General features: G+C 40.8%; 1 protein-coding gene across 4 annotated transcripts in view; it reads right to left on the reverse strand.

The window, feature by feature from the left end:
• Positions 1-25321, reverse strand: part of PCCA (propionyl-CoA carboxylase subunit alpha) — a 360537-nt gene that overhangs the window by 241043 nt on the left and 94173 nt on the right. For all 4 annotated transcript variants that reach the window (XM_005899258.3, XM_005899256.3, XM_070380776.1 and 1 more), the window contains exon 7: positions 20333-20464. In XM_005899258.3, coding sequence (XP_005899320.1) covers positions 20333-20464 — 132 coding nt within the window. The remainder of the gene's footprint in view (positions 1-20332; positions 20465-25321) is intronic.

Consider the following 25321-nt stretch of genomic DNA (forward strand, 5'->3'; position numbering starts at 1 on the left):
TCCTTGATTCTGTCAGCAGGGGGAGTTGATTCTCTATTGTTTGGGAGGAGCTCGACAGATTTTCCAGAAATAAAGTAACTAAATTTCCAGTATCTATAGGAATTGCCAATTGTTCCCCTCAAAAAAATTCCTTTAGTAATCTCCATTACTTTTTTTGTGTCCTTTTTTTGGGTACATAATTTTATCTTTACCAGTTGCACCTTGTCAACAGAAATTAAAAATCTTAAATTCCATGAACTATCTAGTAGGGGGGGATCTTCCCAAAAGCCAAGGAAAGGAAATGTATTCTAAAACAGCACACAGTAACACTGTGAGTCAGCTTTATTTCAGTAACAAATAAAACAGTACAAGGTAAGCGTTTATGAAAGCAAGGATTATTCATTGGTGAATAGCGACCAATGCTATTGAATGCACAGAAATTTGCCTTGAATCTAAACTATTTCATTGATCAGTGACTCTCACCTAACACGCCCAACATAGGACATTCCCGATACACTTCCCCCATAAACAGCAAAGAAAAGCTGAAAAGATGTTAAATTCAAGTAAATCCTAATAAATTTAACTTTTTAAATAACTTGATGACATAAACTATCACAAGGAATGACAATAATGTTTTTAAACCACTGGCTGGTAAGAAAGCCTGAATTTTTGGAAAATAACATTAAACTATCAAAGTAAACGCTGGTATTTTTTTTTTTTAAGCTTTTACGTTAATACTTTAAAAATGTAGAGTAACCGTGTCAGAATCCTCCCTCAAAATGGGGGGCGGGGGATGTTTATAACTGGTTCATTCATGTCTAATAAAAAAAAAAAAAAAATCTTCCTTAAAAGTCTTCAGTACCTAATAACATCCCCTGAATAAGGAGGCTGGCAGGGGAAGTTGTCAGAAAAATTTAATTTCCTTTCATTAGCCAGTCTGCTCCCCAAATAGGTGCTTGTTAAGTTCAAAGCGGTCCTGAAAGCGACATCAGTTTTAAGTCTTTTTTTTTTTTTAACTCCAAGCAGTCACATCTGCTAATGAGATTTTCCAAATAACAATTGTTTTCAAGTCAGAGATAAATCTATACTTCCCATTCTATCCCCTCCCTGCCAAAAAAAAAAAAAAAAATCAAGGTTTACTGCTTTATTACACCTTGCTGTTTTCGCTGACCCTACATTCTCCAAATTTTAGCTTAAAGGGATAAAATTCCATGAAAAGGGTCATTTAAGAATGTTAGTGGTTTCCACACATTGAGTTTGAAGGTTCTTTGTTCAAGCCACTGACAGTTATTGGAGAATACTTCCCCTTAATAGCCTCTCTGTCAGGAAGTGTTAAACCTGCCAAATGCAGACAATTAGTGCCTCTCGAACAAAATACAGGAACAGTACTGGCTGATGGAGACTGGATTATAAGAAGTCTAGAAGGAAACTTTAAACATGTCTTTTCTTTCAAACGAGTAATAGTATATTTGCAAAAGATATTCAAAGAAAAAAATAAACCCTGCTATCTAAAAGGTTCATTACCTTGAGAGAACTAACAGGCAAATATTAGCTCATTAGTAATATTTTAACATGCATTTATATATAAATATTAGGGATGGACTGTGTACAGAGAGAGGTATCATTTACACAAAGCAAAACTTCTAAAAATTCTTCAGCTGTTACAAATCCAACTCTTGTATAAACCACCACAAAATAATCTTGTGTCTTAACTAATCGGTAATGCTTAAGTTTTCCTACTACGAAAAGCAAATTCACTAAATGACCTTCCAAGTAAAATCAATAGTCTTTAAAACTAGCTTTTCACTTGTCAATAATTCATTGCAGAATTATTTTGTTAAGAACATATTATGTACTAGACACTAAAAACCTCTATTACCAGTTTCAATAATAAACTATTAAGTATACCTGGTTCCAATATGTTCCTTCAGCACATATATTTATAAAACTACTTTTAAAGGGATAAAAAGCCCGATATAGCTCAAAATTCAATGGCACTGACACATCCCACAGTGTAACTTCCTTGTCGGGCTGAAAGTGAGGGAAGTTGATAAGTCACTCAGTCGTGTCTGACTCTTTGCGACCCCCATGGACTGTAGTCCGCCAGGCTCCTCTGTCCATGAGATTCTCTAGGCAAGAATACTGGAGTGGGTTGCCATTTCCTTCTCCAGGGATCTTCCCAACCCAGGGATTGAACCAAGGTCTCCTGCATTGCAGGCAGATTCTTTACCATCTGAGCCACCAGGGAAGCCCCTACAGAGCTAGAGGTAGAAAAACAATTCTTAGTAAAAAAAATTAAACCAACAAGAAAAAGACCAACAGTCATCAGGAAAAAATGAGCAAAGGATGAAATAAGAAGTTTACATTAAATGAAATTTAAAAGGGTAACATATAAAATATGTTCAACTTTAATCATAACTACAAGACAGTACTTTTCATCCACCAGCATCTGTGAAGAGCCAAGAGCAGTGACCTGAAGGAGAACTAGCACTACTCTCCCTATTGGGTATAATCTTTTTAAAAAGAAACAGTATCTATCAAAAGTTTGAGGGCATACATCTTTCGACCCAGAAATTTCATTTTGGAGAAGTTATTCTACAGATATAGTCACATGCACGCACGAAGAGACATATATAAAGACATTTATTATTTTCACTTGGTTGGTGGTGGTTTGGTAAGGAAAGAAAATCAGAAGAAAAAAAAAAAAACTTAAAAGGCCTTAACTAAGGAAACTGGTAAACTGGTACCATAAATGGTACACATATCAACATGGAATACTACACAGCCTTTTAAAAAACTGAGATTGCTCCATCTGTTCTTATTCATCCATTTGTGCATTAATTAGGAAAATATTTACAGGGAAATACCACATGAAATAGATTTTGCCCTCAAGGAACATACAGCCAAATAAGTGAAACAGAAAAGAGAGTAAACAAATCCAATGAGACTTGAAATAAATGTTCCATGGAAACCAATGGTACAGAGGGAGCCAGTAAGAGGGAGAACCCACTTTAGAAAGATCGCTCAGACAGGGGACTTCCAAAGTAAAATTTAAACTGAAACCCAAAGGGAACGGCAGTTAGCCACCATGGGAAGATTCAAAAGAAAGAATTCTAGACAAAAGGAACAACATGCGTGAAAACCCTAGTCTAGAAAGCTGGTGCAGAGGCACAGTAAGGACGTGGCAGAAAAGGGCAGGAGGAAGCATCAATACAGGTAGCAGCTGTGCTCTGCTCTGACAGGACCTTATGGGATTCGGTCCCGGTTCAAATGCCTTGGCACCAGGCAGGAGAAAGACGGTTCAGATTTAGGTTTCAAGAAGATAACTCTCACACACTAAAGAGATGCCAACTACAATATACACTGTGGGAGGAAGGGAAAGTTAGAGGAGAGTACACAGACCTCATCTACATTAAGATAGAAAAACATACATCAGCGCTTAGAAAAACCTACGTATAGACATATTAAAAAACTCAGCTTGAGTAACTGCTCAAAAATAGGATTGAGAGCTGGGGGAAAGGGGGAAATTTTACTTCTCATTGCATACCCTTAGTTTCACATTGAACTTTAAAAAAAAACATAAAGATAAAAATTTCACACTACGTTCATAATTCAAAAATTAAATCAAGGCTTCCCTGATGGCTCAATGGTAAAGAATCTACCTGCCAATACAGGGGACACAGGTTCGATCCCTGGTCCGGGAAGAGCTCACAAGCCAGGGGACACCTAAGTCTGTGCGCCACAACTACAGAGCCAGAGCTCTAGAGCCTGGGAGCCGCACCAAGAAAAGCCACTGCAGTGAGAAGCCCAAGCACCACGACGAAGAGCAGCCCCCACTCGCTGGAACTAGAGAAAGCCCCATGCATAGTAACAAAGATCCAGCGGGGCCATAAATAAAATAAGTCCTTTTTAGAAAGCCAATCTGCCACACTTGAAGGTGTTATTCCAATCATCTAACTAGTGATTTCCAGAGCACTAACTGTTAACTAAATACAGTGATGGTGGTGATTTAGTTGTTCAGTCATGTCCAACTCTTGCGACCCCACGGACAGTCTACCAGGCTCCTCTGTCCATGGGATTTCTCCCAGGCAAGGATACTGGAGTGGGTTGCCATTTCCTTCTCCAGGGGATCTTCCCAACCCAGCGACTGAATCTCGGTCTCCTGCACGGGCAGGTGAGTTCTTTACTGCTGAGCCACCAGGCAAGCCCCACAAAATATAGTATATTCCCAATATCTGCTTCACATTTTCATGACTTCTCACTGCCTCAGAACCAAATTTCAGCTCCTTCACTCCCGTTTCCATACCTGTTCCTGTCATTCTGAGCCACCAGTCCATCCTAGTCTCTCTCTATTCCAACGCCACGCACTCCCTCCAGCCTTTCCTCAGCCAACCTGGCTCAGCCAGAAACTCTATTCTCCTTCACCACCTTCACCAAACCAAATCATAGTACTGTATGGCCCACACTAGGCCCTGAAGGCACAGGACAGAACGAGAAAAGCTCCTCCGTAAGCAAAAAATTACAACATTACACCCCAGTCCTCGTGCAATCTATAGCCTAGAAGAAAAGACAGATCTTAACCATGACTGCACAGCAGCTAAGAAACCAGCACCGAGAGGCGTGCTGCGGAAGTGAAGAGGGCACATGACAGCAGGGGATCTCGAACTCAAAAACGGTCTCAGGAGGCCTCTCAGACGAGCAGCTAAGAAACCAGCACCGAGGCGTGCTGCGGAAGTGAAGAGGGCACGGGACAGCAGGGGATCTCGAACTCAAAAACGGTCTCAGGAGGCCTCTCAGACGCAGTGACTTTGAAAAGAGACCTAGGAAATGAAATCATGGTGGAACACAGTCAGGGAGACTGGGGCCTGAGCGTCAGCCCACTGCACAGTGAGGCAAGGCCTCATGAAAAAGCATCAACTCCAGCTTAAGAGCAAGGAAATGAGGGGACTTGCTTTGGCAGCCTTTGGCAGACTTTTAGCATAGAATTTACTTATTAATATTATTTCTGTATTGTCTTACCCTGCGTAGCCCCTGATCCCATTAAAATGTAAGCTCCAGAAGAGCAGAAATGTCTGTCTTGCTGGCTCAGCGATATATTTTCAGTGCCTAGAACAATGCCTGGCACATGCAAGAAACAGCTGTTGAGTGAAAGAAGGAATGAAGGAACGAACAGACGAATTCTTTAGAGAGAGGGGAACGGGATCTGTGGAGTCCAGCCGGGAAGCGGCAGTCTAGGTGAGAGACAAATGACCATTTTCTCTTAAAGGGAGGGGTGCTTGCTTCGAGCTTAACGCAGACATCACTCTCTTTAGAAAGCCTTTCCAGTCCTATGCCAGGTTAGGCATCACTGCCCTGTGATCACATTACACCCTGCCCCTCCATTAGGACGGCCCCTGCCACACTTCATCTCCAGGAGCGACCTGACTAGCTCACTCGCTCTCTCTGCTGAATCCCCAGAGCTTAGCAAATCAACACATTACTTGTTGAATGAATAAACAACCATCCATCAGCCTCCAAAGAAATCAGTCTGTTGTGACAAGACAATCTCCTGAATGATGACTCCAGTGCCAACAGCACTTCTCATCTCAGGAGCATCGATGTTAGAAGGGGGTGAACCTGTATCCCAGGAGACGGAGAGGCTTGTCCAAATTCCCATATCTAAGTGACACACAGAAAGGGGGTGCTCTGCATTAATCTGGAGCAGGGGCTCAAGAGCCAGACAGGCTCGGGTTCTGCCATAACATTTTGATGAAATATTGTCAACACTAGGCAAAACCAACTCCAGGTATTCACCTTCATGTCTTAATTCTCTCTCAGTCAAGCACTTTTCTCACTGCATCACACAATTTCAAGTTTTGAAACTTATGTTTTCAAAAAAAAAAAAACTGCTGTTAAAAAGAAATATATAATGCTACCCACATAAGAATTTTTAAATAAACATTTCATTAATTTTTTTAAAAAGTCAAACCTTATGTGGTAGTTAGCTTTCAAAATGAAGGGTCACAGTTTGCCAACAAAGGTCCATCTAGTCAAGGCTATGGTTTTTCCTGTGGTCATGTATGGATGTGAGAGTTGGACTGTGAAGAAGGCTGAGCACCGAAGAATGGATGCTTTTGAACTGTGGTGTTGGAGAAGACTCTTGAGAGTCCCTTGGACTGCAAGGAGATCCAACCAGTCCATTCTGAAGGAGATCAGCCCGGGGATTTCTTTGGAAGGAATGATGCTAAAGCTGAAAACTCCAGTACTTTGGCCACCTCATGCGAACAGTTGACTCACTGGAAAAGACTCTGATGCTGGGAGGGATTGGGGGCCAGAGGAGAAGGGGACGACAGAGGATGAGATGGCTGGATGGCATCACTGACTCGATGGACGTGAGTCTGAGTGAACTCCGGGAGTTGGTGATGGACAGGGAGGCCTGGCGTGCTGCAATTCATGGGGTCGCAAAGAGTCAGACACGAGTGAGCGACTGAACTGAACTGAGTGAATAAACCTGATGACTTCAACTCAAGAGGTAGGAGAAACAATCCAATGACATCATTTGATTCTCTTCCTCAAGCAATAAAAATTCCTGTCATTCATTCTGTAATGCCAATCTGCCTTGAACTAAACTCAGTTTCTAAAGTTATTTAACGCATGGAAATACTGATGAGGGAAGCAGTGGAGGAAAGCATTAAGCTATAAATTCTAAAGCAGCAGTTCAAGAAATGGAGATAGAGGAAAGAAGCCAACAGAACCAGTAACCATTTCTTTTACTCCTCTATTTCAGTACAACTTGCATTAAGAGAGCTTTATCATCCAACCCAAGAGTAAAACAGTGAAAATTCTGTTTTACAGAGAATATGGTGGGAAGGGTAGGTGATATTGCTATAACCAAGTAAGTGAAAGTGAAATTGCTCAGTTGTGTTCGACTCTTTATGACTCCATGGACTATAGCCTAACAGACTCTTTCATCCATGGAATTTTCCAAGCAAGAGTACTAGAGTGGGTTGCCATTTCCTTCTCCTGGGGATCTTCCTGACCCAGAGATCAAACCCAGGTCTCCTGCACTGCAGGCAGACACTTCATCGACTGAGCCACCAGGGAAGCCCCAAGTAAGTAGATCACAAACATGTAAAAAGAAGCTAAAAAAAAAAAAACTGGCTGCCTTTTCTGCAAGCCTAATATACCTGCTGGGTTTCCCTGGTAGCTCAGCTGGTAAAGAATCTGCCTGCAATGCAGGAGACCCCAGTTTGATTGCTGGATAGGAAAAATTCCCTAGAGAGGGGATAGGCTACCCACTCCAGCATTCTTGGGCTTCCCTGGTGGCTCACACAGTAAAGAATCCGCCTGCAATGCAGGAGACCTGGGTTCGATCCCTGGATTGGGAAGATTCCCTGGATGAGGGCATTGCAACCCACTCCAGGGGAGAATCCCATGGACAAAGAAGCCTGGCAGGCCACAGTCCAGACGCAACTGAGCAGCTAACCACAGTGCACCTGTTAATGGTCTACAGCACCCACCTGTGAGGCAGTGAGGCCCAGCAGCTAAGAGCAAAGGTGCTGGGGCCAAAAGGCATGGGTTCCGATGAGGACTCACTGACAGTGTATGTGCTACCTACCAGTATGCCTCTCTGGATCAGGTTTTCTCATCTGTAAGATGGACACAGTATCTCACAGGGGTTATTAAGATGAAATCAGTAACAGATGAAACATACTAGAACAGAGTCTGGCAAGAAGCAAGCAAGCACTCAGGGTTGGCAACCTGATAAAATGGGCAGCCCGCACCCCCAACTATCAAGTGTGCTTCTCTCCTGCTTGGCCCTGGGTGTTCTATCCTGGGATCATCACTCACTCTGAAACTGCATGATACAGAATACAAAACTAATACTGGTGCTGCTGCTGCTGCTGCTAAGTCGCTTCAGTCGTGTCTCTGTGCGACCCCATAGACGGGAGCCCACTAGGCTCCCCCATCCCTGGGATTCTGGTGCTACACCACCACAAAAAATGTGTCTAGGGGAACCTCCAGCACACTTGCGTGGATCAGCTGATCTGTGTATTCTTCCTAGTGGGTGAGCGGGGCTTGTCTTGGGTGGAGAAGGGAAGGAAAATCTGTAACAAAGACAGATTCAAATAGTCCTCCCCGACACCGAACACCCCATTTTTTCCTAGTGATGTTGGTGTCAAATACCACCTCCACCACCTGCGATTCAGACCACACCTCTCCTGCCTCTCTCACCACAGATAGTCTACTTACCAACCCCAAATTCTGGGCTCACTGGACCCAAGTCCTGCTACTCGTCCATATGGGAAGCTATTTGGGAGTTTACTTACATCAGCTGGTTTTTGAACAAAACCTTCACTGCTTTTGAAGAAAAAAAAAAATTACTGCTTCAAGACATCATGGGGAAATGTTCTATCTGTGTACAAAAAGCTATACACCCTCAGCTCAGTTCAGTCGCTCAGTCATGTCCAACTCTTTGTGACCTCACGGACTGCAGCACACCAGGCTTCCCTGTCCATCACCAACTCCTGGAGCTTAATAGACCCTCAAGTCATATACAAAAATAAAGCAGAACTTCCAGCAATCCTGGGTTCAAGAAATAGGCTCCCACTGATGATGTGTTTTCCAGATAACTCCGAGTCAAACAGAAGACTCTTTCTGCTTAATTTATTTGCAAATCTAAATTTTAGCACACATTTCTCTAATTATAAAGCTGTGTAATAAACATGGTTGAATAAATTTTTTTTCCCGAAAATATAAAGCCTCTGTAGCATCATCAGGAAAGTTACTCTTGGTTTAGCAGGGAAAAAGGATACTGATGTCTAACAGTATACTTTTTGATTACTAGGAAAGAGCTTTTCTTTTTTCGTTTTTTTAATGATTCCCTTCACACCAGTTTTTTGTACTTATTATTTGGCTCTTTCTACTAAAGCAAAAGTGCAGTGCTGAAAATCTGGCTAATGAGGTGATAAAAATAATCACTACTGTGAACCTACAGTATAAACCTCATTCAACTACCTTACCATAACTTTGAGATGCAAATATTACTGTTCTCTCTTACAGAGCAACAGAAACTCAAATAAGTTTAATAAATATCCCAGGAAAAAGGTAGGTATTAGAACCAAACAAAGCAATTTAACGACTGGTGATTCTTCCCTCTGCTTCACCCCTGACATCTAAGGGATCATGAAATCTTCAACCTCCAGTGTTTCCCCACACTGTCAACTTGGCTCCATTCTAACACCTTATTTTAGGCCCCCATCATTTCTTGTCTAGATTAAAGGAAATGTATTCTAATTGGCCCACCAAACTCAAGCTTTGCACTGCTCTAATCCATTTTCCACATCACAAATCAAAATCAGTTCAGTTCAGTCGCTCAGTCCTGTCCGACTCTTTGCGACCCCATGAATTGCAGCACGCCAGGCCTCCCTGTCCATCACCAACTCCCGGAGTTCACTCAAACTCACGTCCATCGAGTCAGTGATGCCATCCAGCCATCTCATCCTCTGTCGTCCCCTTCTCCTCTGGCCCCCAATCCCTCCCAGCATCAGAGTCTTTTCCAATGAGTCAATTCTTCACAAGAGGTGGCCAAAGTATTGGAGTTTCAGCTTTAGCATCATTCCTTCCAAAGAAATCCCAGGGCTGATCTCCTTCAGAATGGACTGGTTGGATCTCCTTGCAGTCCAAGGGACTCCCAAGAGTCTTCTCCAACACCACACTTCAAAAGCATCAATTCTTCAGCGCTCAGCTTAGTTCACTGTCCAACTCTCACATCCATACATCACCACAGGAAAAACGATAGCCTTGACTAGATGGACCTTTGTTGACAAAGTAATGTCTCTGCTTTTGAATATGCTATCTAGGTTGGTCATAACTTTCCTTCCAAGGAGTAAGCGTCTTTTAATTTCGTGGTTACAGTCACCATCTGCAGTGATTTTGGAGCCCAGAAAAATAAAGTCTGACACTGTTTCCACTGTTTCCTCATTTATTTCCCACGAAGTGATGGGACCGGATGCCATGATCTTCATTTTCTGAATGTTGAGCTTTAAGCCAACTTTTTCACTCTCCTCTTTCACTTTCATCAAGAGACTCTTTAGTTCCTCTTCACTTTCTGCCATAAGGGTGGTGTCATCTGCATATCTGAGGTTATTGATATTTCTCCCAGCAATCTTGATTCCAGCTTGTGCTTCTTCCAGTCTCAAGAACAAGACAAAAGGAAATCATTCCAGAAGACTCCTTACGTACAACACACAATGGTTTAAAAGAATGTGGTAAACCATCTCCATGGAACCTCCAAATAAGATTCAATTATTTGAATAGAAAAGGAACAAATGTTTTAAAGAGAGATATAACAAACTGAAACCACATGAATCCACTCAAGCACTTGGAAGGGAAAAAGGTAGAGTATAGTTGCCAAGAAAAAGAACTGCCTTAAAAATACCACAGATCAATGGGGAGAAGAAAGAATGGATTTTAAAAAGATGGAATTATCTATAATTAGCACATACAGTCTTCCAATGCAAGAGTACTGCTTAATGCAGCTGCTAAAACTACAAGGTATTCCAAAAATTTACACTTTTTATCTGCATCAGCAACTCTCTGTCTGCATAGACACCATCAAAAACAATCTCTTACCTAACAAATCTAAACTACACAATGTGAAAAGTAGTGCAGTTTCGAAGTAAAGTGGAGTTACTACGGGATTCTAAAATAATCAAATTTAAAAGAAAAAATGTATTGCTTCTTATATCAGAAATAATTAAAAGCAAACTAGAAATAAAACTACTATTAAAATTTATCTGAAAAACAAAAAGGCATTCCATAAAATTATTTTTTAAATATTTATCTGAAAACTATATCCTACAGATTGCAGCTTAACAAATTCATTCAGACAAGCGGTGTTGGGAACTGTACACCACAGTCAAACTTACACAGGCAATGAAAATCCATCATTATTTAAGAGTATTAAGAGGATCTTAAAAATCACCTAAGGCATACAAGGAGACAATAGTGAAAAACAGTGGATTTCTTTTCCTCAACTTTCTACTTTTCCCTATTTTTCAAATGAACGGAGGTTGGAAATTCATATACAGTTTGTCGAATGACGCCTCCCTGAAAAGAAAACCAAGAACACCCGTTGATGAAGCAAAACCAAGCTTATGATTAATAGCACCTACTACAGTAAAGGGCACTAGCATTTTGAGGCAATTCTGGAGGTTTCACTGGGATCAGTTCAAGGCCTGCTAAAAGTCACAGTTCCAGATCCTAGCTTCAAAAACTGCAGTTTTTGAAGTGGGGGGCCATCCCAGGGATCTCCCCAACCACAATATGAAGAAAACTTTCACATAGGGGAGAGCTCCAAAAGAATCAACATTTTTTTTGTTGTTCAAAGTCCATAAGACCAAGTTCACTGGGAAGCATATGATCATGGGACCTAGAAATTCACCTTCATGCAGGCTCCAGGAGCCAGTGAGTTCAGAAGGTTTCAAGGGTGTTCAAACAGGATAAAATCTGCATTGAAACCCATATGAAAATCTTGAGGACGTTCCTCTGTTTTTTGTCCCTGGGAGTCTGGGGCTGGTAGATCTCCCTTCCAAATGCTCAACCACCAAGGCCCTGCACACAGCCAGGTCTCTGATTCGAGATGGCCAACCACAATTTGATGAGCCAGTATAAGATGTTCACAGAAGGTTTGCCTCAGGCTGCCTGTGCTGTGAGTACTGTACTTCTCCTCAAACAAATGAAATCTGTAACTCAAACTCTGGTTCTTATCTTTCTACATGGCATGATTTCACCAAGCATAATTTAGAATTACAATAGATTCTTTCAAAAGCTTTTGGTATCAGTGGTTCATTTGAGATGCCCCTTAGGGAAAAACAGGGGGGCAAACTCTCAAACATCTAGAGTTTTTGCATTTTTTAAATCAACATGAAGAAGCTTCCAGAAGAAATTCAAATGCCAAATCTGTTTCCTTATGAAATTCACAGGGAAGACAAGGTTCATAGAGAACAGCAAAGGCACAGAAAAAGCCAAATGAAAAACACAAAAAACTTACAACTCTCTCAAACCTACTGGTCTTTATCCTGCTCTTCCTGTTTCTCTATTCTATGTCCCTCCGCTCTCCCCTGCCCTGTTCTTCCTTCCCCTGACTTGTTCCCCTTTTCTCCTGGCTGACCAGAAACCTGTCAAATGAGGGCAAGTCCCTATGGCTGAAGTAAACCTCGATCTCATTCTGAACTGAGAGGCAGTATCAAAGATTTCCCAAAGCCTCCACAAAATAGAAGTTTATAGAGAAACAGAGTATTCTAGGAGCGTATAAGCTAAGGTACCCAAGTTTATATCACCTGGTTCATACTGCTAGCAAGAGCCTCAGGTAGCAAATAGTGGATTAACGGGGAGAAGAAGACGACCCTGAGAGTGACTTGAGACCCCTAACCACATAGAAACAGAGGTTTAGAGAAACCGTACATGATGGGCAAGGTCTCTGGGAGACTACCACCAAAATCTGCCTGTGAAGTTACGCTGGGCTCTAGTGCAGTTCTGCTGGCAGAGAGAGCAAAGTCCTCGGAGACACCAGAGATGGCCTCTTTAATGCCCTAAGACAGGAATCAAGGGGAGATCCTGAAGCACTTGCAACCCCAGCTCTCTCTTCATGTTTTGTGAGCAGCCTTAAACCAGAAATGGGAAATTTCATGAATAAAAACTGGATGGAAAACAGCCACATTTTCAGGTCTTCAATTTCATACTATACATTTTAAAGGAGCCTCAAAACAAAAGCAGAATAAGGCCCAGAATAAACTAATGCCCTTACAGATAAAATCAGATGCTCCCATTCCAGATATTAATATAGTCTTCTGATAAAGACACCAGCAGACTTTGTAACCAGAAGTGACAATCAGTAAACAATTGCTCGGTATTAGCCAAGAAAATGAAGGAAAAAACTGTAACAGACAGTGTTTCAAAAGTGAATCAAGTACCCATTTCACCCATCAACTCAAAAGGAGAAATTTCACTAATTACTAATTACTGATACTGCTGGTACACTATCAACCTTAACCCCACCATTGTTACACATGCCCTCTCTGAGTGTCAACAAAGTACTCAGATAACAGGTATCTCTAATACTTGTCACATTTTCCATGTGCCAGTAACCAGCTTTGAATCTTTACTCAAGGAACATTCTGGAGAAGGAAATGGCAACCCACTCCAATATTCTAGACTGGAAAATCCCTTGGACGGAGGAGCTTGACAGGCTACTGTCCATGGGGTCGCAAAGAGCTGGACACACCCGAGCAACTTCACTTCTCCTTTCTCCTATGAGACACTAGACTCATTGACTCATAAGAAAGAATGCAAATAGAATTTTTAGATCAAATGCTCTCCTAATGACCTCTTCCTTGAACTCCTGAGGACTCTGTTACTCATCAAAGCAAAATTAATTTGGACTCCAAGCCCAAACTGAATATCTCAAGAAGGCCAGATTTCTTGTTCTCTCTCTATATATATATATTTATTTATGTATGTATATAAACATACAATTATACTGGCAGAAGTATTAGGGCTGAATAGATCAAGGTTCAGAAAACCACTACCCAAAGGCTGGGCTTTCCTGGTGGCTCAGATGGTAAAGAATTTGCCTGCAATGAAGGATACCCAGGTTCAATTCCTGGGTCAAGAAGACCTCCTGGAGAAGGTTACCCAGTTGAGTATTCTTGCCTGGAGAATTCCAAGGACAGAAGAGTCTGAGGGACTACAATTCACAGAGTCACAGAGAGTAGTACACGACCGAGTAACTAACACATTCAGACTCTCTCAGATGAGAATGTAAGGAAGGACTAAAACCCAAAAGCTGACCCCCTACTCAAGAAAACACTTACCATGCTCTTCCTGGGGTCTTTCAAGGCTGCGATCAAGGTATGGGCCAGATGGCACTTTCACTTAGAGGCTCAAATGCGGACAAATTCAACATCATCCAAGGGACTGGCAGGATTTATTTCCTTGTGACTGGGGAACTGATGGCCCCACCTTTCTGCTGGCTCAGAATGGAGATCACCTTCACTTTGATCCTCAAAAGGTGTCTGCCATTCACTGCCATGTGGGTTTCCTCAATATGGCTGCCTTCATCATCAAGCCAACACCTAGAATCTGTTCTCTCGTCTCCCAGAAAGGAGTCTTTTGGATAAAACACAATTACACAATTATATTTCATCACCTTTGCCATATAATGTAATTAATTACGGGAGTGACACGCCATCACCCTTTGCCATAGTCTCTGAGTGAAGGAGGTGAGGCAAACTGAAGAAGAGGGGATTACACAAAGGCGCAAATGCCTGGAAGGTTCATTATGACTCAGCAATTCTACTCCTGAGTATATATCCAGAAGAACTTCAAACAGATGTTCAACAATATACCTGCACACAAATGTTCACAGCAACAATATCCACGATCACCAAAAACTAAAAATAATTCAAATGTCCACTAACCAATTACAAACACATTTCCTACAGAAACAATAACCCAATACATTTCTTACAGCAACAAAAACAAGCCAAAAAAAAACCCACAAAAAAACCCCAGTGGCATTGTCATGCAAGGGAATATTACTCATCCATAAAATCAGGGATGAAATACTCATGCATGCTACAACATGAATCCTGTATTCTGCTTCACTTACTATTAAGCATATCTAAAGTTCTTATTTTCATATATAGTATTTACATTTATAGAAGATTTATTTAATTTCCTAGTAGGTTCAAATTCTCTGGTGAAATTCTTTATATGTTTAGCTATTTTCTCCACATTTCCCCCAAATTTCTTTAACACAGTAGTCATACTTATTTTATAGTCTTTTCAGCCAATTTTAGTATCTAGAGAGACAGCACATGCGGGTCAATTCTAATGTCTGTTTTACTGTTTCTCTTGGTTTTACTAGTTAGGTGTTCTCCTCTTTCAGTGTGTCTAATAAACAGGCACTAAATGGCAGATAATTTATATACAGTGGTATGTGTATAAAATGTATCTCCTAGAACACTATTCATCCAACAAATACTTAGTCAGCACTCACTCTGTGCCAGGCACCATGTGCAAGCGATGCAGTAAAAAACAGCACAACCCTTGTTAGCAAGCAGCTTACTGTCCGGAAGTAGATACTCAACCCACCTCTACAATGGGCAAAAGGGGCTATAAAACGAGGCTGTTGCTACACATCTTACCCCTGTTACCTCTTCTCTCTCCCTTGATCGCTCCAGTCATGTAATTCCATACTGCTTGTTCAACATCAAGTACTCTTTAACCTCATTACTTTGGCACTTGTGAACAGTTTCTACTCAGTAAACCTTGCTTTTCTCCCTGATTATCACATGACACGCCCTGTGACGGCCTTACCTGACATGCAAAACCTCGTTAAAATTGTGAGTCAACTCTACCCTAGAGCATGCCCTTTCCCCATTCCCTGCCCTGTGTTTCTTATTTTTTGTGTACTGTTTTTCTCCTTCTATAGCATATGTTATATGAGGGCAGGAATAGTTTGGTGGTTTTGGTCTAGTTTGATCCCTACTATATCCAGGCACTTCAAACAATGTTACACAAAACAGCATGTACTATGTTAAATATCTACTGAATAGATGAGTAAACAGTTTTAAACACGATAAATGAAGTATAGGATTGTTGTTGTTCAGTCACTAAGCTGTGTCCAACTCTTAGCAACACCACTGTCTGAAGCTGTCTTTCACCCCAGGCTGCCCTATCCACTATCTCCTGGAGTTCACTCAAACTCATGTCCATTGAGTCACTGATGCCATTCAACCAGCTGATTCTCTGTTGCCCCCTTCTCCTCCTACCTTTGCTCTTTTCCACTGAGTTAGCTCTTAGCATCAGACAGCCGAAGTACTGGTGTTTCAGCTCCAGCATCAGTCCTTCCAATGAATATTCAGGACTGATGTCCTTTATGGACTGGTTCCATCTCCATGCTGTCCAAGGGACTCTTAAGGGTCTTCTCTAGCACCACTGTTAGAAAGCATCAATCCTTTGGCGCTCAGCCTTCTTTATGGTCCAACTCTCACATCCATACGTGACCACTGGAAAAACCATAGCTTTGACTAGACAGACCTTTGTCAGCAAAGTCATGTCTATGCTTTTTAATATGCTGTCTAGGTTGGTCATAGCTTTTCTTCCAAGGAGCAAACATCTTTTCATTTTGTGCTGTGCACAGTGATTTTGGAGCCCAAGAAAATAAAATTTGGCACTGTTTCTACTTTTTCCCCATCTATGTGCCATGAGGTGATGGGACTAGATGCCATGATTTCAGTCTTTTGAATACTACATTTTAGGCCAGCTTTTTCACTCTCCTCTTTCACCTTCATCAAGAGGTTCTTTAGTTCCTCTTCACTTTCTGCCGTAAGGGTGGTGTCATCTGCATATCTGAGGTTACTGATATTTATCCCAGCAATCTTGATTCCATCCTGTGCTTTATCCAGTCCAGCATTTCGCATGATGTACTCTGCATATAAGTTAAATAAGCAGAGAGACAACATACAACCTTGACGTACTCCTTTCCCAATTTTGAACCAGTCCATTGTTCCATGTTTGGTTCTAACTGTTGCTTCCTGTCCTGCATACAGTTTCTCAGGAGACAAGTCAGGTGACCGGTTATTCCCATCTCTTGAAGAATTTTCCATAGTTTGCTGTGATCCACACAGTCAAAGGCTTTAGCACAGTCAACGAAGCAGAAGTAAAGGGTTTCCTGGAATTCCCATGGTTTTTCTATGATCCAGCAGGTACTGGCAATTTGATCTCTGGTTCCTCTGCCATTTTGAAATCCAGCTTGTACATCTGGAAGTTCTTGGTTCACATACTGCTAAAGTCTAGCTTGAAGAATTCTGACCATAATCTTGCTAGCATTGGAAATGATTGCAATTGTACGGCAGTTTGAACATTCTTTGGCATTGCCTTTCTTTGGGGTTGGAATGAAAACTAACTTTTTCCAGTTTTGTGGCCACTGCTGAGTTTTCCAAATTTGCTGGCAGATAGAGTCCAGTACTTGAACAGCATCATCTTTTAGGATATGAGATAGCTCAACTGGAATTCCATCACCTCCACTAGGGTAATTCAGGGAAAATATATAGTAGAGGACCTAACGTAATACATACAGTCAAGCAATGCCTCTGTGAGAAATGTTATGTTTAAGCCAAGACCGAAACTATGTGGAGAAGACAATCAAGAGCAAAGACTGAAGCAGAATCAATACACCCACGTCAGAACTAGGCACAAAAGTTTCAAAAATCTGAACGATATCACAGGAGACTGGCTCATCCGATACAAAGAGCAAGCTGACACAGTTTCAGTTTGAAGAGACAAACACAGGAGAACTATTCAAAGGATTTAAATCAGTCATCATTGAAGAGTTTCTAAGCACAAGCATATGATCAAATCAGGATATGTGAAACATCACTCAAGTTTTAGTGTCAAAAAGTAAGTGAACGGGACCAAGACTGGCTACAAGGAGAGGACTTAGAAGGTTGGTGAAGTAATCCAGTCTATATGATGTTAGTTGGAACCTGGAGTTAGCGTGAGGACCAAAAAAAAAAAAAAAAAGGTAATAGATCAGAAAGATATTTAAGTAATTCTCTTCAGCAATATTTATCAAGAACTCCTGAGTTTCTAGCTGGTGAAATGCTGGCATTTTCTCAGGCAGGAAAGAATGAAAAATGAGAAGCTTATAGTAAGAGTCAGCAAGCTTTTTTCTGAATAGGCCAGCTAGTGAAAATTCCAGGCTTTGTGCATCTCTGACACAGTTACTCAACTCGGCCATCGTCATGGCACAGCAGTCACAGACACTCGTAAAGGAAAAAGCATGGCTGTGTTCCAATAAAATTTTATTTACAAAAACAGGTGTTCATGGAGCCACCAAATGGCAGTCCCTGGCTAGAGAGAAGAGGATGAGGTGGGCTTCCAACTTGTTACTTTTATGGTGTCTCAATGTCATCAGGTCAACTTGTCTAAGTAGCAACTAGATATGCAGTTCTAAAGTGATATCTTTTTTGGGGCCCCAAAATCACTGCAGATGGTGACTGCAGCCATGAAATTAAAAGACACGTGCTCCTTGGAAGAAAAGTTATGACCAACCTAGACAGCTTATTAAAAAGTCCATCTATGGAGAAGGAAATGGCAACCCACTCCAGTATTCTTGCCTGGAGAATCCCGTGGAGGGAGGAGCCTGGTAGGCTATAATCCACGGGTCGCAAAGAGTCGGGCATGACTGAGCTACTTAACTTTCATGCCCAATATGGAAGAAAAGGGGGGAAGAATAGGTAAAACTATAAAATTATAGTTTAGAAGTTTATTATACTATAAAAATACAGTTTAGAAGGGCATTGTTGTATGTCATAGGCCAGGGGTAGATATTTTTGGCTTTATTACCCATACTGTCTTTGTGGTATGAAAATTGCATCAGATTATACTAAATGGTGAGCATTACTGAAGTTTGAATTTCATATAAATCCTTCACTTGTTTTGGAAGAAAAAAAAAAAAAAGTCCATCTAGTCAAAGCTATGGTTTTTCCAATACTCATGTATGGATGTGACAGTTGGACTATAAAGAAAGCTGAGCACCAAAGAATTGACACTTTTGAACTGTAGTGGTGGAGAAGACTCTTTAGAGTCCCTTGGACTGCAAGGAGATCCAACCAGTCCATCCTAAAGGAGTTCAGTCCTGAATACTCATTGGAAGGACTGATGCTGTAGCTGAAACTCCATTACTTTGGCCACCTGATGCAAAGAACTGACTCATTTAAAAGACCCTGATGCTCGGAAAGATTGAGGGTGGGAGGAGGCGGGGACGACAGAGGATGAGATGGTTGGATGGCATCACTGGCTCAATGGACATGAGTTTGAGTAGACTGCAGGAGTTGGTGATGGACAGGCAGGCCTGGCGTGCTGGAGTCCATGGGGTCACAAAGAGTCGGATACGACTGAGCAACTGAACTGAACTAAACACAGTGTAACATATGTATGATATGACATGTTAGCACATAAAGTTCTCCTGATCTTTAATCTCTGAAATTAAATTGTGTAAGTTGTTGCGTAAGTGCCCAGAAAAATAACTGGGGAAATCCGTGTCCTACTTACACTTTTTATAGACCAGTCACTGAGGACAGTTTTATATTGTAAAAGATGCAGACCACAGCTAAGGGGTAAAGTGTGAAAACGACAGCAAGTGAGGACAATTCTTCTAAGGCTGTGAAAGGACGGAGAACTAAGGCGGCAGCCCTGGTGCGACAAGAGGTTCCCGTGCTCTCAGAAGAGGAGGAAGACAATTTCTCTCCCCACAAACTGGAAGCACCGTGGTGTGAGGGACCACCGGCCTCTTTTATCACCACGCGCTACTCACTAAGCTCAGGGGTCAGTACCTTTCTGACTGACTGAGCTCGTTTAACAGCAGTGATAATGGAAGGGTGCTAAAAGACAAGGAGAGTTTTAAGACATGGAAGAGAGAAAACACCGTCAGTGAAGACTGCCGCCCGTGAGGGCGATACAGCTGACATCTGGGACATCTGGCTTTATGGAGGATGGGAAATATCCTACTCATTGTAAGACGAAAGAAGAAAAAAAATGGATGATTACGTATTAAGGTAAATACAGGTAAATATGGACAAGAAGTTGAGGATACTTCCTAATCAGGGGCCCAGCTTGCCAACAATCCTGTTATGCATGAGATAACCCAGCACAATGATGAAGAATCGCCCAGTTCAGAAAGGGTAATAAGAAACACTGAGATGAAAAGGTCTTGCAGACTAATTCAAATCGCAAGGTGAAAGTCTACAGAGAGACTCCTTTCTCATGAGAAAAAAAATGAATTAATTTTTCCTTGATGGTGGGGAGAAGTGTAGAGAGGGAGGGAAGACATACACTCTGACTTCTGCCGTTCTTCCTTAGAAGGAGCTGCTGCAGAAGCTGTTGAGGAGATGTCCTTGGGATCTACAGTGACACACAGCTATACCACTCTCCACCAGAAACACGTGTATGACTTATGTTTTATGCATATGGACAGGAGCTCAACGGAAAGACACAGCAACATCATGTTTCAAACATTAAAGAAAAACCACCAATTAACGAAATCCATATAGCTAACGGCACATTTCTATATCACCAAATTTTCTCCTATGAAAGTCAAATACTCATTAAATACAATGCTTAAGTGGCTTCTTCCTCTTTTTAACTTGTGCCACTCAAAATAATCCAAGTGTAAACAACATGGATTTTTTTAATCCAACATGAATATTTTAAAAAGCAAAAACTGCATTTTATCTTACACTTTGGACAAAATGTTTGGTCTCAGGACATGTACTGGAAAGATTAGAGTAAAATAGTTTCTCACCTTGACCACTCCATCAAAGCCAGGGATTGTGTTAACCTTTGCTTTCTTAGCTAATAATTTGCTTTCAATCTTGTCACCCATGGCTTGAATAGCGTGTGTATCAGGTCCAATGAAAATGGCATCTGCTGCTGCCTGTGGAGAAAAGCAAGTAGAAATCTGTAACAAAAACATCACAGTGCTCGATATGGAGTCACAGTTTCATAATGACAACCCGTATGTATACTTACTAGTTACTCACAGGCCACAGACAACTTAAAAGCAAGCATTTGAGCCAACACGTTACAATACATGATACAGTATTTCATATAGTGTAAGTGTGCAAAGATACCTGAAACAAAGTGAGGTCAGAGAAAAATAATTAAAAGAACTCCTACGTGATATTAACAGTATTCTTTGGAAAAGCAAATTCTATGGTGTTGGAGCTGTATCTAGTACTCTGCCACCTAATCTAAACAGTAAATTCACCTCTCAAATGTCTTACAAATCTCTGTATTCTCAATGACCCACAGAACAGTGCATTTTCAATGAACACCAACTCTCTGTCAGACTTTGAGCTAAGTGGAGGGGATAACCTAGACAAAAATCACAGGATATCAATTAATTCAAGGGGACATGAAACAGATCACCAGTACCTCAGAGAAACAGACAAATTAAAGTATGGAATTTTAATATCCTTGTGACTACAAGAACTGAATAAAGAATACAGTAGCAATTTACCAGGTAGAGTTAACAGTTTCAATAAAAGCTACTAAAATCCCATTTAGTTCCCCAGCAATAGGCCCATCTCTCTGTGTTAATGTTATTAAAGTAAACAAAAAGCTCATGGACACTAATAAGGAACAGAACAGAGTATGATGGAGTTAGTGCCACTGTAGAGCACAATCTAGAGAAATAAAGAAGGGGTTTGCTGAGGTAAAGGATGTGGTCACTGGGTAGAGAATTGAGGTTAGATATGAAAAAGCAAAAATCAGATTGCAAGCAGGGCATCACTGGAATAAGGTGCCTAACTGTTGATTCTCTCACCATCTCTGGCCACGGTCAGTATAAAGAATAAATCATATAATTAACATCTCATATTCTATCTACTGGCACTGCAGCCTGAAAAGGCTCTTGGCTTCATTTTCCTGATGGGAATATCATCCAGAGTAGCTGCTGCAGTGTGTTGCTTGGTTGCTCTCTGCCATCGTGGCAAAGAGGATTCACCCCAAAGACGTCTGCTCCTTGCAAGAAGAGCTATGACAAACCTAGACACCATATTAAAAAGCAGAGACATCACTTTGCCAACAAAGATCTGTGTAGTCAAAGCGATGGTTTTCCCAACAGTCCTATGTGGATGTGAGAGCTGGACCATAAAGAAAGCTGAGCACCAAAAAACTGATGCTTTGCAATTGTGGTGGTAGAGAAGACTCTGGAGAGTCCCTTGGGCAGCAAGGAGATCAAACCAGTTAATTCTAAAGGAAATCAACCCTGAATATTCATTGGAAGGACTGATGCTGAAGCTGAAGCTCCAACACTTTGGCCACCTGATGCAAAGAACTGACTCACTGTAAAAGACCCTGATGCTGGGAAAGACTGAGGGCAAGAGGAAAAGGGGATGACAGAGGATGAGATGGTTGGATGGCATCACTGACTCGATGGACATGAGTCTGAGTAAACTTTAGGAGATAATAGCAAAGGACAGGGAAGCCTGGTGTGCTGCAGTTCATGGCGTCGCAGAGAGTTGGACATGACTGAGCAACTGAACATTAAAAGCAGGAGATCCAAAGATAACAGGGAATCAACAAAGGGAATATATGAGGAGATAAATATTTGGGAGATGATATGACAATTTCAACTCTACAAAGGCTGAGCCAGTCAAGTGTGGGATAGTCAAGTGCCTATGTTCAGGAGATAAACAGAGACATCTGGAGGTTATAAGGCCTTATAAGATGTATAAGGTTATATGTCTAGGCTAAGATTTGGATGTTTAAAGGCATCTAACAGGAGGAAATTAAAGATTGTAGATAAAGTCACTCAGATAAAATGTACAGAAAAGCCAATGCCTTTAAACTCAGGCACTCACTCTGACCCAAAAGCAAAACACAGGCACTCACTCTGACCCAAAAGCAAAACAGAAGAAAGAGGAATTTTTAAGATTCTGAGTTTAAAGCCTCTTTTGTGTGACAAGGGGGATAACAGGATAATAACCACCTTGCCAGTTTGATGGAAGGACTGAATAAAATAATGTTAAACAGGAAGCTGAGTGCCACAACTCTTAGTTCTTGCCTCTTACCCAGAAGTCCTGATAAAGAGAACACTAGAATAGGAAGACAGCTAGGTTCACAGGACCCCATGCGCATTACAGGAATGCAAACACCCGCAGTCACTAGTGTCGCCACGAAACTGTCACTCAGTCGTGTCTGACTCTTTGCGATCCTGTAGACTGTAGCCCGCCAGGCTCTTCTGTCCCTGGGATTTTCCAGGCAAGAATGCTGGAGTGGGTTGCCATTTCCTTCTCCAGGGGATCTTCCCGAACCAGGGATCGTACCCGAGTCTCCTGCATTGCAGGCAGATTCTTTACCATCTGAACCACCAGAGAAGCCCGGTGTCACTACAGCTGAATGCCAGATGGGAAATCTCCTCAGCCATAACTGGTGCTCATGAAGTACATCTCCATCGAATGCTTTTATGCAGTTTTAACAGAAACTCATTTTCTTATGCAAGAAAATCATATGTGAAACCCCCAAAACGTACAGCACATAGAAAACTGAACCGCTCTGCTCGAGGGGAAGTGATGGTAGGACTGCACCCCACATACTCTGTGTCTCTGGAAGGATCAACTAGTCGCTTTGCACTAGAGCAACAGTCATGCTCACTTCTCTTTATCTCACCCAATAAACGCTAACTCAAGAGGAAACGATCGTGTTTCAACTGTCAATTGTCTTTCCATATTCTCATTTGACTTGCCAAGATGGAGGAATTTTTACTATAAATTGTTTTAAATACCACTGTGCCAGGCAGATGTAATCAAGTAATCAGAATACCCACACAAAGAGCAGAAGAAATGACATAAAATGAGAACATCCAAAATACATTACGATTATACAGTAAAACTTCTGATTAACAACGGCCAGGAACCACTGACTAACTAGGCTTTTTTCGTGCATTCTAATTTGAGGAAAATTACTCACCCCAAAATGCAAAATTACCAAGAAAGAACAGGCACATCAAGCATTTTAGTGACTATTCTTACTGCCGTTCAACACAAAGAAAAAAAGCCAGTGGCACGCTGAGTAACTACTCAAACAGATGTTTCAAGGGACTAACTTCCTTTTTATCTTCTTATGTTTTGATAGTACTCCCTGGGTTAGCCTTTAAATGTAATTATGGCAAATTGAGACAGCAGTATCATAGCTCCTGACCCCCATCATTCTTTGACCAAAAAAGCAAGGCTAAGATGTATGGTAATGGCAAAGTGGCAAAGCATGTTTCAGAAGTCCTAGGTTTTTGACCAGAGTCCTTTGTATGATTTAGAACTTAAGGCCAAAATTTATGCACTAATAAGCTTTCAATACTCCACTGTTAACCCTGTATCTTTTCTTATTCGTTTTCCTTAATCACCAGCAAACCTGTTTGACATGACAAAGCAATAAAATTTACTTCTCAAACTAGGCTTTTCAAGGACCATTTAAATTTACCATGAATGACAAATATAATACCTAAATACAGGTAAATGTATAATGGTCATGAAAAAGAGGAATTTTTTTTCATCATCATCACATCATTATAGTAATACGTTAAAAAATTACAAAAAGCTGAAACCACTGCTCCTAATGGCAAAAAAACAAAACATTGTTTTCATCTTCTGAATTCTGTTATTTCATGGTTCTGGTTGTATTTTGATAAAAAATGGGGAAAAGGGTTGAGTCTGAGCAATATGTTAAGGAAAAAGATTTAATTTACAATAGGCTTTATGTTACGAATGCAGGACAGAAATAATCATCTGTAAAAATTAGAATGTATGATATATAATTCATTCTTAGAAATTCCATGACAGTAAATTGCAATACTATGAATTCAGATTCTTTTTTTCATGTATACAGTTTAGACTCATAAAGAATTACTACTTGGATAAACTGTAAAAACAGGGTCAGACAGACAGGAGACATAGCTATGAAAAAACTGCCAAATTGCCTAAAGTACCTAGATTCTGGATTTTAATTTTTATTCCTAATAAAAGAAAAACGAATTTCTCGTAGAAAAGGCCAGTTTCTGGGCCTTCTCTGACTGGGCAGAGAAGTTAGCACATGAGATTAAAAAAACTGAGTCAGTGAGAAAGCTTTCAAAAAATTAACATAGTTATCTCAAAAGCACGTATTATATAAAAACGGCTACCCACTGAATGTGTGGATAACAATATGAGCATCAAAAAGAATAAAAGAAATTACAAGATTAATTCATCTTTTCATGACCTCAGAATAAATCTTTTCCTGCTATCCCTGTCAAATATTTGAACTTCTTAAGCATGTATCACCCATTTTAAAAACCATATAGCTCTCTTAAAAGCAATATATGGGAAAACTAATTTCACACATAAAACTAAGCAAAATAAAAGTGTCTAGGTAAAATCCCATACATAGTTTTCATGAGAAAAAAACAAGAACTAGAACAACATCCATGGAGGAAAAAAGCATGAGAAAGACATGGTAACACAGCAGATCAGTGTCACCTATCATTTCAAGACAAACCGAAAGACATTTTAAAATAAGAAAACATGAAATAACATAAATTAGAATCAGAAATGCTCAGAAATGAGGTGACAGACCTAAAGACAGAATTAGAAAGGCAAAAGAAAATAATTTTGGAAATCAAGACTAAACTAGAGGAAAATTAGAGTGAATAAAGAAAACAAATAATGCCTTACAAGAGATAGGAAGTCAAAGGAAGAAACTTAAAAAAAAAAAAAATTTAAGATTCAAGATAAAAGGACAAATATCAAAAATAAACAGA

Source organism: Bos mutus, chromosome 12 (genome assembly GCF_027580195.1).
Source record: "Bos mutus isolate GX-2022 chromosome 12, NWIPB_WYAK_1.1, whole genome shotgun sequence".
In the NCBI taxonomy this organism is placed as follows: domain Eukaryota; kingdom Metazoa; phylum Chordata; class Mammalia; order Artiodactyla; family Bovidae; genus Bos; species Bos mutus.